The sequence below is a fragment of the Pteronotus mesoamericanus genome, unplaced genomic scaffold (assembly GCF_021234165.1).
Source record: "Pteronotus mesoamericanus isolate MK-2021 breed Mesoamerican mustached bat unplaced genomic scaffold, CSHL_Meso_final contig_25, whole genome shotgun sequence".
Taxonomy (NCBI): domain Eukaryota; kingdom Metazoa; phylum Chordata; class Mammalia; order Chiroptera; family Mormoopidae; genus Pteronotus; species Pteronotus mesoamericanus.
The window spans coordinates 27,027,225-27,040,475 of record NW_026555105.1 but is presented as its reverse complement, the minus strand read 5'-3'; the positions used below and the strand labels follow the sequence as shown (position 1 = coordinate 27,040,475).

Genomic DNA, 13,251 nt, shown 5'->3' with positions numbered 1-13,251 from the left:
ATTTTTTAATATATATATTTTTTATTTTAGAGAGGGGAAGGGAAGGAGAAAGAGAGAAGAGAAACATCGATGTGAGAGAGAAACAAGGACCCGTTGCCTTCTGCATGTGCCCCAACCAGAGACAGAGCTGAAACCCAGACTTGTGTCTCCACTGGGAATCCAACCAGCGACATTTAATTTTGCAAGACCACACCCAACCGAGCCACACTGGCTGGGGCACTCACTGATAATTTTTGATATTGATTTTTGAAATCAACATAATGGATTAATAAACTATATTGTTAAAAATTAGTTCCATCCGTTCCTTTTTATTTGTTTTAATGTGGCTACTAGAAAATTTTAAATTTCCTCCATGGCTCGCATTATATTTCTATTGGCACTGCAGCTCTAAATCTTTTCACGGGGAAACAGGGTTCTCATTAACAGGAACATCTTCTTCACATAGCAAACTTAATCAGGAAATTCGTTAGAAAGTTTTGGGGTTTTCCATATATGCACCTACCATCTGGTTCTACTATCTAAGCAGTGCAAAATAATCTAGTTGCTTCTCTGTCAGTTTGCAAATATCTGAATAGAGCCATCACACTGCCACCTCCTGAGCTACACTTTACCAGAATCAGGTATGTTATGGGCTAAACTGCCCCCCAACACAAATTTATATATTAAAACCCTAACCCCAGTACCTCAAAATAGGACCATGTTTGGAGACAGTCTTTACAGAGGTGATTAAGTTAAAAGGAGGTCAAAAGGGTGGACCCTAATCCAACATGACTGGCATCCTTATGAAAAGGAGAAATTTCGACACAGCCGTACAGAAGGGAAAGGTGACGACACAGGGAGAGCTAAGGACAGCAGCCTGGAACAGATTTTTCCCTCAGGGCCCTGAGAAGGAGCTATCTCTGCCAACACCTTGATCTCAGACTTCTAGCCTTCAAAACTGTGAGAAAATAACATTCTGTTAAGTTACTCAGTCTTGGTACCGTATCGTGGCAGCCCTAGCAAAGCTATAACCCCAAACCTTAAGGCTAATGTCAAGGGCCAGTGCACGGACCCACAGCACATTCCTCAGTACCGCTGTCAGACAATCTACTGGCCAAGGTGGGCCGTAGTTCTGACTCCAAAGTGATTCTGTTCTTATGCTATTACAAGAGAGAGCGCATGAATCAAGATGTGCACTTCTAAACTACTCAATATTACAGAATAAACATGGAAAAATATCAAGCGATGTTCCACAGGAAGTAATCCAAGCCTTGAATCAGGAAATAGCAGAGCCAAATGCAGCAAATGTATATGTTAGGGGAAAAACAGCTACATAAGAGGAAAAAATTCTAAGGGTCACTGAGAATCAAATGTGATGCCCATCACATGTCAGCAACGCAGCTCTGACTTATAAACGCACACACAGACAGACACACACGCACACACAATAAAGGCAATCTTGGACACTAGCGTGTTAGATCAGGATCAGTAAATCAAAACTTCTATATGCGTCATCAGCATTGATGAGAATTTTCTTCCAGGGGCATGTCTAGCCTGAAATCTCCTCAAATAAAGGGAAACAGAGGAGGTAAGAAGGCCCAGGAAAGAGGATGCAAAACAGTGAAAAACAAGCCCCATTAGGATATGTGCCTTTTACAGACAGTTGTAAAAATCCCTTTAAATATAGGGAAAAGTTGGAAATGCATTTCTTCAAATACCATGCAGTTTACTTCAGGCACTGTACTAGGGATTCATGTACCTGCATTCATATGTACTTAAAGTATGAATACTGGATAGGTAGATGGAAAAATACTGCAGGACAGGAAACAAGATAGATTCTAGAAAGTACCAGCTAGAGTTGGCACCTAGCAGTTTGCCAGTTGCCTTAGCAAGAGAAATTCCAAAGCACAGGCTAAGGCAGAATAAGGCTTTGGAGCAGTACACGAGTGGGTGAGATGTGAGGAAAGGCAGATGGTGGAGGGAAAGGGAGGAGGGACAGGGCAGTCACTACAGGAGGAAGGGGGCTTAGAAGATGTTTTGTGGGACTATATGTTGGGACTTTGATGACTAAGAAGATATTGATACCTTCTTAGAAAAGGTTCAAGAGGGGAAGCTTTCATAGATACTTTCAAAGGGTAAGAGTAATGAAGCCAAAACCCGGAAAATACAGGAAGCACGGGGCTCTATGTGAACCCACTGTAAGCCAAAACATGAGGAAGGTGTGTTGCTTTCCCAGGGACTGGAGGGAAGGTGGGAGAATGTAGGTGACCCAGTATATTAAACTAAAAGTGGGGAAGGGAGGAAGTCAACCATAATGTCCCAGTATACTTCCACTCCCTCTGTACAGGGGGAATAAGGTAGGAAGAAGTTTTATTATAAATACTACTTTTAAACTGTATGTATTTTATTTGGTATTTTTCTCATTTTGTCAATAAAGCTCATATATTCATATTTCTTTTTGTGAATCATTACTACAATAACGAGAATGTTTTCCCAACCATCAGTCATTTGTCCTCTCATTCCAGACACTTCTGAATTTCTGTAAGGGCAATTTTCATTGCAGTATCTGGATACTTGTGGATGTGTGGATGTGTGAGCCTCTTTTTCAGGAAACAGGAGCCACTGCTAAAATTCAGGATATCAGGTGCAAGCACATTAAGCATTATAACTTTCAACCAATATTGAATCGCAATTGAGTACACATTCAGCCTCAAGCCATATTTAGCCCTTACAGGAAATCAGTGGTGTAACAGCAGTCGGCTCTGTGTTAACAACAAACATCTCCCTGTGGAGAAACCCTAGTTAAGAAGGCCATGGAGTTCCTTGGACTGTGGGACATTTGAGATGGAATGGAAAGATGTGGAGCAGAGCTTCCCACCCAACACCACGTCCAATGGGTTGTGAAGGGCTCTTTGGAGCGTGACTGTCCTCCACGTCTGCCTTAAGACTGTACACTCCCCTGTGTGAACCAGAAACACCAGGCGCTTCCTTCATTCCACAACCATTCCCTGAGCACCTACTGAGGGCCAGATCTATGCTCTTCCCTAGGGAAAGAGGATAAATAGCATTAAAGCTACAGTCCTCTAGGAGCCCTGGTCCAGTTGCAATAGAGACAAGCCATGTCCCCCTCCCTGTATGCACCTTCCTGCAATGGATCTAGATACTACTTTGAATTTCAAGCCACCCTGTAACTTGCTTGGGGGCAGGTGACATCCTCTACACTTCCTTCACATCTATCGTATCCTTAACCTTCCAAGATCAAAGATTCCCATAAGAAGCCATGAGACCGGTCTTAATGGGAACCCAACAAAAGACAACATTGCAAGTATGCTGGGAAGAGAAAAAGGTAGCATATTTCATAAGTCTTGCTAGATACAAGAGTGTCCCTTACTGGGCAATGAAAAAAAGTGACCTTTGTTTTAACACCATTTCTGAATGTCTTTCTATGCACATGTCATTCACTGACTGACACAGAACATTTGTAGACTACAATGTATGCTGGCCACTGTGCCTCACAGCAGCATGAAGTTTCCCTATGTCTCCACATTCTACATAATATAGACAAAAATGAAGTTTGTATATATACCAAAGAAACAGCTATTTTTGAAGACACTAGCCAAAAGGGGTGAGTTTGTAGGAATTTAAGCCTCATTTGTATGAATCCCAAAATTAAGGAGATTCTTTGGAAAAGTCAAAGAATTACTTTCAACTTATAGTCATTTAGATTCTATTAAAAGTCTTTTGTTACCAAAAGGATCCTCTTTCGGCCACGGTAGCCTAGAAAGGGACCTGAATTTCACCGTACTACCTAGCTTTATAGTCTGAGTCTGGCTCTAACTAGTTATGAGTCCTTGGGCAACTCAAGAGACCTAGCCTCAGTTGTTTTGTTTTGTTTTTTTCCCCATAGAAAATGGGAATAATCCACTTGATCTTTTCTTACCACTCACATGGTCTCAATAACTGCACTGGGGTGAATGTAAATAAATTATAGTGCTGTACAAGTATACGTGCCTCTTATAAATATCACTCTCTAACTTGAGGCAGCATTATTGCAAAACTCTATTTTATTCAAATGTAATATTGCAGGAGAAAATTACATAGGATGTCTAGATAGTTATTGCACATTAGGGCTGAAAGTCAAGAAATCCTAGAATGATAAAAGACCATGTTGGGCAGGGGTTAGGGAAGGAACCAAAAGCTCCTCTAGAATTTGTGAGCATAAAGAAATTAAATTTCAGACAAGTAAGCACTTGACAGAATCTCTGGAAGGACTGGTGCAGTGGGCTTCGGCCCTGACCCCGAGGAGAGCTATTGCCTCCGCCACACTCAGAAAGGTGAAAAATCACGAAGGAACTCCTGGAGCCAAAACCTCAGCAGCTCAGTCGAAGGCAAAGGGAGAGCAATCTGAGGACAGGGGGCAGCCACTGTCACCACTGGCTTTTCCTACCATGGAAGATCACTGAAGATAACCTTCAAATCACTTATCTGTAGAAAGGCAGCCTCTTTCACATTTCTGCCCTTTAAATCTCCTAAGAGTGCATCTCATACTTGCGGAACTTAACTGGCAGCCAAAGTATTAGACACTTCAAGCGAGTCTAGTAAATATAGCTTTAGATGTCCAAACTGTGTTACATTGGTTTGGCCAAAAAGTTCATTTAGTGTCTTCCATATGATGGCTCTGGTAGTGCTTAGTTGTCTTTAACTTCTTTCGAAACAATTTTCTTAGGTTGTATTGTGACAGCTGTCATATCAGCCTGAATTCAAAACAAAATTATCAAAATTGGTGAATTTTTGTACAGCCATTTTAATATTGAAGATGGAAGAAAAGATGCAACATTTTTGGCATATCATACTTTATTATTTCAAGAAAGGTAAAAATGCAACTAAAACACAAAGACAGATGTGCAGTGTATAGAGAAGATGCTGTGAAAAATCAAACATGTCGAAAGTGGTTTGCAAAGTTTCTTGTACTGCTGACATTTTGGCCAAATAATTCTTTGCTGTGGGGCTGTCATGTGTATTGGAAGATGTTTTAGCAGCACCTCTGGCCTCTAGCCTCTAGGAGCCAACAGTGGGAGATAGCTGACATACTCAAAATATCCAAATCAATAAAATTATTGGTGAAAATGAAAAATGTGTCTTTTATTTTATGGAAAAAACCTAAATGGATTTTTTGGTCAACCCAATATAAGCGCCCACTGAAAGGATATGGGAACGGATGCTAAGGAGGATTCAACCATGTCGAAGGCAGCACACCTGAGAAAGCTTCGTGGTTCACATCCTTCGTTTTTCTTTTTAAATCTACTAAACCACTTGCTGACTTGCCCTGTGGTCTTACATCTCCTTTTTGAGCTCATATGGCCTCTTGTATACAATGAATCAAATTAACTTTCCCTTTTTCAATCCATAAACAAGTCCCTAAGAAAATCTGATTTTTCTTAACTGAAAAATAATCTCTTAATCTCCCAGGTATCAATGTTATATATTTATATCCACCATGATTAGTTCAGGTAAAAGTGTTTTCCTTGCTAATTAATCCATTTTCCCCAAACTTGCTCATAAAACTTCAATGCAATAAAAAGAAACAAAACATTAAACAAATATTGTGAACTAAAAGAGCTCTTGTATTGAAAAACATATGTAGAATGGTTTTAAATTCTATTTTAATATTAAATATTTTATTATTTTATTTTAATATTAATATTAAATATTTTTCTTATTTTATGTAATCATCCGCTTCCCCACTCACAATAATTTAGTTTCTTGATAAATGTATAGATTTAGTTGACATCAATTAATACATATACCTAAGCATTTGTTCAGAATGCAATGTTCTTAATTTCCAAAAATTGAAATTAATATGTGAAGATAATATGCATAAAATCAAATAACAGACCTTAAAGATATCACAGGAGAATCAGAAAGACTTTTAAAAATTCTGATCCTCTCTTTCTGTTATTTCAGTTAATTCTTATAGAAATTGATGGCTTCCTTAGCATCTCATGTATAACTGATCTCAGAAGTATGTCTCATCTATGTTTCCTTCCCTGCTGATGCACAGAGACACGTGGCTCTAATTCGGGGATCAGGCACGGCGGCGTAGACGGAGGCAGGGAGCATTACGAAATCTGTCTGAGCAGATGGAATTTACGACATAATCTGAAAAGGCTGCAAGAACCTAACATTAACTCAAACATCAAGAAAACTAATGTTTTCAGTTACCAAGGACTTGTTATTTAGAAGAGAAACATAGTGTTAGTCAAAAATTCACAATCAATCCCATTCCATTTTCTGCTAGCACTCCTTGATAACTTAAAACAATTGTGATTATTAAAAAAAAAGTATATTTAACTACAGGTTATTAAGTTCAACATAAAAAAGCAAAGTGTTCCTGTTCCATTTAAACGTCATTTAGGTAAACAAAGTTTGAAACTATTTATTGATAGGTTAAACTTTTGAGGGAAGTATTTGAGATATGCTAATATCCAGAGCAAATTATCTCAATGAACCACAGGGGAGGCTATAAGTCAGGCAAGATAACAGAGAAAATCTATGAGAGAAAAATGTACTGCAGAAACAGCACTCTACTGGTTTGCTTTGCTATGCCAATAACGGCCTAGGCACTGCACAGAGCTTTAACTCTTTCCTCCTTTGGAGCATTCATTACACCTGCCTCACTTCCCACACTTCACCTTAGGGCAGAGAAGGACCAAATCAAATCTCATCTAAACAGATTAGTCAGTTCGGTTGATACTGTTCAAGAGGGTTCATTCCGCAATAATAAAAATGCTCTAGGCCAAAGAGGGTTTGTTTTGTTTTGTTTTCACTTGAAATAAAAATAGCTTTATTAGATCAAGAAACAGGCAAAATTCATCTATGGAGGTGTAAGTCGGGACGACCGTTTCCCACGGCGGGGTGGGAGGCAGGTGCAGGGCCTGAGAGGGAGCACTCTGGAAGCCAGGGGCCGGCAGTGCTGCTTCTTGATCTGGTGCTGCCTCTGTGGGAAGGGTCATTTTGTGAAAACAAGTTCAACTGGACACAAGGTTTGCGTGTTTTACAATACTGAGCGCATGTTACACTCTGATAAAAAGCTTAAAAGAATTTTATTTGGAAAAATAATATTCTCACACTTGGGTTACAGTATTACTGTCAATGAGAAATTCACGACATCTCTTTGGAAATGAAAAATGGACATATTTGGGTATATTCAGTGGCATTTTAGAGGGCACCTGCCAGCAGCCTTCCACTCTAAAACCTGTGGGGGCCCCATCCGGATCCAACCTGAGCTATTTCTTCCCTGTTCCCCATAATCTTTCCAAAGCGAATTCTGCTGAATGCTCACCTCATCAAGCCTTCCCCTCTGTTCCCTCATCAATCTTGTCTGCATCATCTCATCATTTTGGAAACTGCCACTGCAGATTCTATGCAGTGCGAAAGTTCTAATTAAGCTTTTGTGTAGGATGCTGAGAAATGTGCACTATACTAGCATGTTTATTATTATTATTATTATTATTATTATTATTATTAACCTGTTTTAGCTGTGTGTTGGGGGGCAGTGGTGGAGAGAGAGAAGGGAGTTACTTGTTTTAAATCCATGGGGCATTAATGCAAATCCACACCTCTGGGTTTCCTCAGCCTTCTCAAACAACTGATCCAGTTTAGCAATTGTAAATTTTGAATGTTAGATTATGCTTGCAAGACAGGTTGTATGATGTAAGATTATTTTTATGACTATATATATATACATATATATATATGCTTACTAAATACAAGAGTTTTGTTTAACTGTTTCCTCCTTCCAGGAATCATACCTGTGTACCTACCCTGTGTGTGTGTGTGTGTGTGTGATTTTATTTTAAAGAAACTTAAGTGGAAATAAAATTTTGGGATGCTTTGTAAACTGACTTTTTACATGGATTCATTTTCTCTCAAACACCTGAATTTTTTTAAAAAATAAAAAACTGAATTTTTTCCTTTTAAAATATAAAAATATGAAAATCAAAGCATACCTTAAAGGAAGTAGAAGGAAGGTCTGGATCTACCCACTTACAGAATAAAATCATCGTTGACACATATTGACCACTTTGATAAAAATTCATGGTCCTTTATTGGGGAGATAGCAACTTTTCAAAACGTATTTTATTGAGGGTTTCCTTTATGTCAGGCATTACACAAAGTAACGCATATGCCTTCAACTCACTCAACCTTAATAGCTCTTCTGTGGGGCAGGAAATATTACAGTCCTCCCATTATGGATGAGGAAACCAAGGTTGAGATGCATGTAGTAACCTACCCACAGTGATATCTGAATTTGGAGGGCAAAAGTGGAGAAAAAGAAGGAACAAAAAAAATGAGAAGTCTTCTGTGCCCCCAAAGGTTGTGGAACAAAGAGACAGGGTCCTCAGATGTTATACAGGGCAAATCAGGGATTGGGAGGTCTACTACATGGTTGTGTCCTTCTTCTTGCCCTCTACATGCTTTCTCATACAGAGGAAGGCCAAATACCAGGAGTGAGAGAGGCCAGGCTCAGAGTCTCCCAAGCTCCCTTCACTGAGCTGGAGAAAGTAACCCCTCCACTGTGCACCTCACCAGAACTCTCCCGTAATGGCCACAGTCCCATACACCCACCTCCTGTCACCAGAGCCCAATAATATTCAAATGCAAAATAAAGGCAAGAATCAAGTGGCATCCTTTGATATCACTGGTGAAACAGGTAGACACGGCAGGTCAGTCCTTCAGTGGCTGACCAAGCTCTGGAGGATAAGCTTTGGCCTTGCTGTTCAATGAAATACTTCCACACGGCCCCATAGAACTTGGGGACTCCCAGACCTCTGTATGATTAGGCACAGGAAAGGTTAATAGCTGGCCCTGGTGCAATAGGTTTTTGCCTATCTCCAGAACGCTGCTCAAGCTCCATTACCCACCTGCTGTCTGTTGTGATGGGTTAGTGCCTATGTCAAAGTTTCTGACTACCACAGTCTCACCATGACATTGGTAGGCAGCCAACAGACTACTCAGGGCACTGCAACATCTGAGTAGCATCCTCCATTCCAGAGGGTGGTTAGGACAATGGGACAGGTAACTATAGTGCTTTAACCACTCTAGAAACAAGAGATAATCTCTTTATAATACTAAATAGCCCCAAACTCATCATTTTCAAATGTACCATTACGCTTTCTGATGGGCTATTGAGAATCTGTTTCATGAGTTCACCCAGCCTTCCTGCTAAAGACCAGAGAGCACAGTTCTTCAATGTGTAAGTGAGATGAGATTCTGGAGGAATTTGAAAGTTATTTCCAGCATTTACTTTTCTTCTAGACAAGCAGATGTGAGATACCCCTGGGGCAGAGGACAGCAGATATTTTCCAAAGAGAGGGTCAAAAGGCCTCCCCTTCTCAAAGACAGAAAGACTAGACAGTCTCTCAAAAATCTTCTTTCCTTCCCCTTTCTTACAACCCACTAGAAGCAAGTGAAAATGCTGAAAATGTTTCATTGCATATAAGAAATTCAAAAGAAATGTAAAAATGTGAGATAAGCCAGCCTGAGCATCAGAGAAAAGATTGTCCAGGATTCTGTCACTAAGGTTTTTCTACCTCTTAGGTAGCAACTGGATGACTTTCTCAAAATGCAAACAAAGAGATAAAGTAAAATTCCCCAACCAATGAACACTTACACAGACCAAGAAGATTGTGTTATCTATCACACTTTTCAAATTCCTTCACAACTCTTACCCCAGTGGTTTCAAAGTGTGGTTCTGACCAGCAGCATCAATCTCACTAGACCTAATGAGAAAAGCAGATCCTCAGGTCCCACCTCAGACCTTCTGAATCAAAAATCTGTTACACAGCCTTCCAGACATTTCTGATGCTCACTCAGGTGTTATAAGTGCTACCATATCCTCTTGGCTACTCCAGACTATTAGATGAACTAGGTATGAAATGCGACATTCTCACAGCCTTGCAGGACAGGCAGCAAAGATTCTCAGAGTTTAACTGATAAACCTAAAGTCACACAGCTGACTGGCAAAAGAACCAACAGGTTAACCCAAGGTTTTGGACTCAAGATTTAGTTCTCTTTTGTCTTTAATAGAGTCTCATTAAAATGCAATATAATTAGCCAAATCAACTAAACTGGCTTGATTTGAGAAAGGCAAATATAAACTGGGAAGAGTAAAGGAGTGACGCCTGGGGACAATACAGGCAATCTAGGAAAGCCTGGGTCCCTCTTAGTCTACAGATCACTGTGGAGGCCAAGAGAGCCAAGAAACTTTCAGGATGGTTCACCATATTCCAGGTAACTTGACTCCTGGGTTCAGTCTGGGTCCTTCTCTATAAAAGGTCAGAGATTCTATTGCTCAGAGGGAATTCTCACCTTCAGGTGGTGTCTGACTAGTGGCCTCTCCATTACTCTCACTGCCTCACTCAGATTGCATCGCTACATCATTGGTGTTCCTTTTCTTTTTTGAAGATTTTATTTATTTATTTTTAGAGAGAGGGGAAGGAAAAAGAAAAACATCGATGTGTGGTTGCCTCTCATGTGCCCCCTACTGGGGACCTGGCCCACAACCCAGGAATGTGCCCTGACTGGGAATTGAACTGGCAACCCATTGGTTCGCAGGCCAGCACGCAATCCACTGAACCACACCATCGAAGGCAGTGTTCTTGATAATTATCTGTCTCCTCTACCTAACTGGGCTTTTGTCTGCTTTCCTTACTACCCCAGGATCTATCCTGGGCCCTGGCATGGGTAGGTGATGAAGAGATATATGTGACAGAAATAAAGATAATAAAAACCATCTACCTGGATGTGTCAAAATATGTTTCCATAGAAGACCTGCATTTCCAAAGTGACAATGGATAGTTTCCTCCAAATAAGACATTGCGGAGAACTACTTAAAATACAGTTTAAAATCATGACTGGGAATAAATCCCGAGCTTATTCTGGAATACCCTTTTTCTATTCTGCACCATTTCCTTCTCTCATCTGCCTGCCCTTCAGTCTCTTTCTCAGTAAATCCATCATCACATTAGCTCTATATTCAAGGATCTCAGCACGGGCCAGACTGTTTTGTGGTTGAACTGCATTGTTTTGTTTTTCCCCTGACACAAACAAAGCATTTAATCTGTGTGTAAACTTACTGTTTAGATTCTATTCCATTTACAAAAAACATACAGTCATTAGACTGGAACAGAAGGAGAAAAGTATAAAGCCCACAGTAAAAGGGTGCATGTTGACATCCGTGTATACAGCATTTAATAATTGGCATGAGCTTTCAAGGAAGCTGCGGCTTCTACTCCAAGTTCCATTTGCACTTCCAACTGGACCAAACAGACACACAGACCCACTGGGCTAAGTAATTGGATTCGCTACCTGGAATATTTAAATTGTTTTCAGACACTGGAAAATGGCTTAAGAAGATTAAAGAAAAATACTCTGGAGGATAATAGGCTATAATTTACTAGGTGGAAAACCTTTTCAACAAGAAGTACGCCTCATTCTCCTATAATTCCTCCTGGTTAAAGAAATGTCTCAGTCGTTTGGACCTAAATTTCCTTAGATTCTGGAAGCTCAATTTGTGTTCTTGTCAAACCTTTTGAATGACCCCCAGGACACAAAACTGCTATGGTAAGGTCCTCCATCTGATGACTTTCTTGTTTTCAGCAAGATTAAGTTAAGTGTTTGAATGCAACCCTGGCATGGGGTGGGCAGGGGGACGTAAATAACTTGAAGTCCGAGGATCCAGGGCTCATGTGAAACCCTGCTGATAGGAGGCTGATCTCTGCCCCATCTGGCAACAGATGCAGGTAAATTGTGGGAGAATGTCTTCACAGACGTATTTCAAGCTGACGACTGCAGCCCGTTCAGTTCTCAAAAACTAGCCCTCCCCGTTTATCTGCAGGCCCACTGAGCCCTCCTCGACCCCTCAACGCCCCTCCTGCTCTCTAGCCTTCCCGAGGTGTGTCCTCCCCAGCCCTTCTCGGGGCCCCTCACTCCGGAGCCAGGAGCTGTAGCTTGGCATCGTCGACCACCTGTCGGCTGGACCGGGGTGTCCTCTGCCGCGTCGGCTCCCACGAAAGCGCTAAGAGGGTTTAAACAGTTTCGGACTTCGCGGCTGTTCTTTCTTGAAACAGGGCAAGGAGGTAATAGGGGCGCGTCTTGTTCACACCAGCGCTTTCCAGCTAGTCCCAACTTCACACTCTCCACTTTCCAAACTCTCAGGACCCGCCACAAGGCAAAGCTTGGCACTCCTACTCTACTGGCCCAAAAGATTGAAGACCCTCAGGGGGCGCCTGCCAGACCTAGTAAGGATGTCAACTCCTAAGCTCCGAGAACGCAGGAGCGCGCGCAAAGCCCCTGCTCTGTCCTCCCCACCTCGGCAGTCACCAACCTGTACCCCCGAGGCCGCCCCTGTAGGCTCACGGTGTGCCCATTGCATAACGCGCCCCTCGCCCCACCCCCACGCCGCCAGCCCCACCGCCCTGCCCAGTGCCCCCGCCAGCGCCCCGAGCCGGTCCCCCAATACTTACATCATCCCACTTGACGAATTTGGTGCCCTTCTTCAGGCTGTCGGACACACACACGGGCTTGAGTTGCAAAGCGTGCACTCCGGGCTGAGCCCCGGCCATCTGGGCTCATCGGGGCTCCGGGCGGCCCGGAAGATCGCGGCAGGGACGGGGCGCTGGGCACGGGCTGCTCTCTCTGCTCCAGAGGCTCTCGACTCTGTTCCCCCGCCGGCCTCCCCCGGCCTCCTGGCCTCCACACCTCCTCCGGCGCGGCTCAGCAAGCGGGACACGCGGGGGCCAGTCGCCCGGCCATGCCTCGGGCGGGACGCGGGGTCGGGCGCCCGCGGTGGTTGCGGAGCCTCGGAAGGCGAGGAGAAGCCGAGCTTGGCAGCCTAGGCTTCCAGCCGCCGCCGGATACTGCTCCTGAGCCGCCGCCGCCTCCAAGCGCACCATTCAGCACATCCTCTATACACAGAGGGAGAAAGCGAGTGACACACGCTCGCCTCCCCTCATCTCCCTCCTCCCTTCTCCCTCCTCCCTCCTCCTACCCCCACCCTTCCCCGCCACCCGCGCGCGGCTCGGTCCCTCCTTCCCTCGGCGGCTTCCAGCACAACTCTGCGCACTGGGTCAGGCTCCGGGAAGCGGGGCCGCAGCGGCACCTTTCGGCTCCTGGGCCCCACTGCAGTCAAAACCTGTGCCGCCGGCACGCACTCTGAGCATGCCCGACGCCCGGGTTGTAGGGGTGCCAGGGGGTGTCCAGCAGCCTACT

General features: G+C 43.1%; 1 protein-coding gene across 3 annotated transcripts in view; it reads right to left on the bottom strand.

Moving 5' to 3' along the window:
- PLCB1 (phospholipase C beta 1) overlaps nt 1-12,867 on the bottom strand; it is a 622,850-nt gene extending 609,983 nt beyond the window's left edge. Inside the window, exon 1 of one of the 3 annotated variants that reach the window (XM_054574043.1) lies at nt 12,507-12,867. In XM_054574043.1, coding sequence (XP_054430018.1) covers nt 12,507-12,605 — 99 coding nt within the window. In that variant the 5' untranslated portion in view covers nt 12,606-12,867. The remainder of the gene's footprint in view (nt 1-12,506) is intronic. The other 2 variants (XM_054574044.1, XM_054574045.1) reach the window with 2 other exon arrangements.
- Nucleotides 12,868-13,251: the final 384 nt, after the last annotated feature.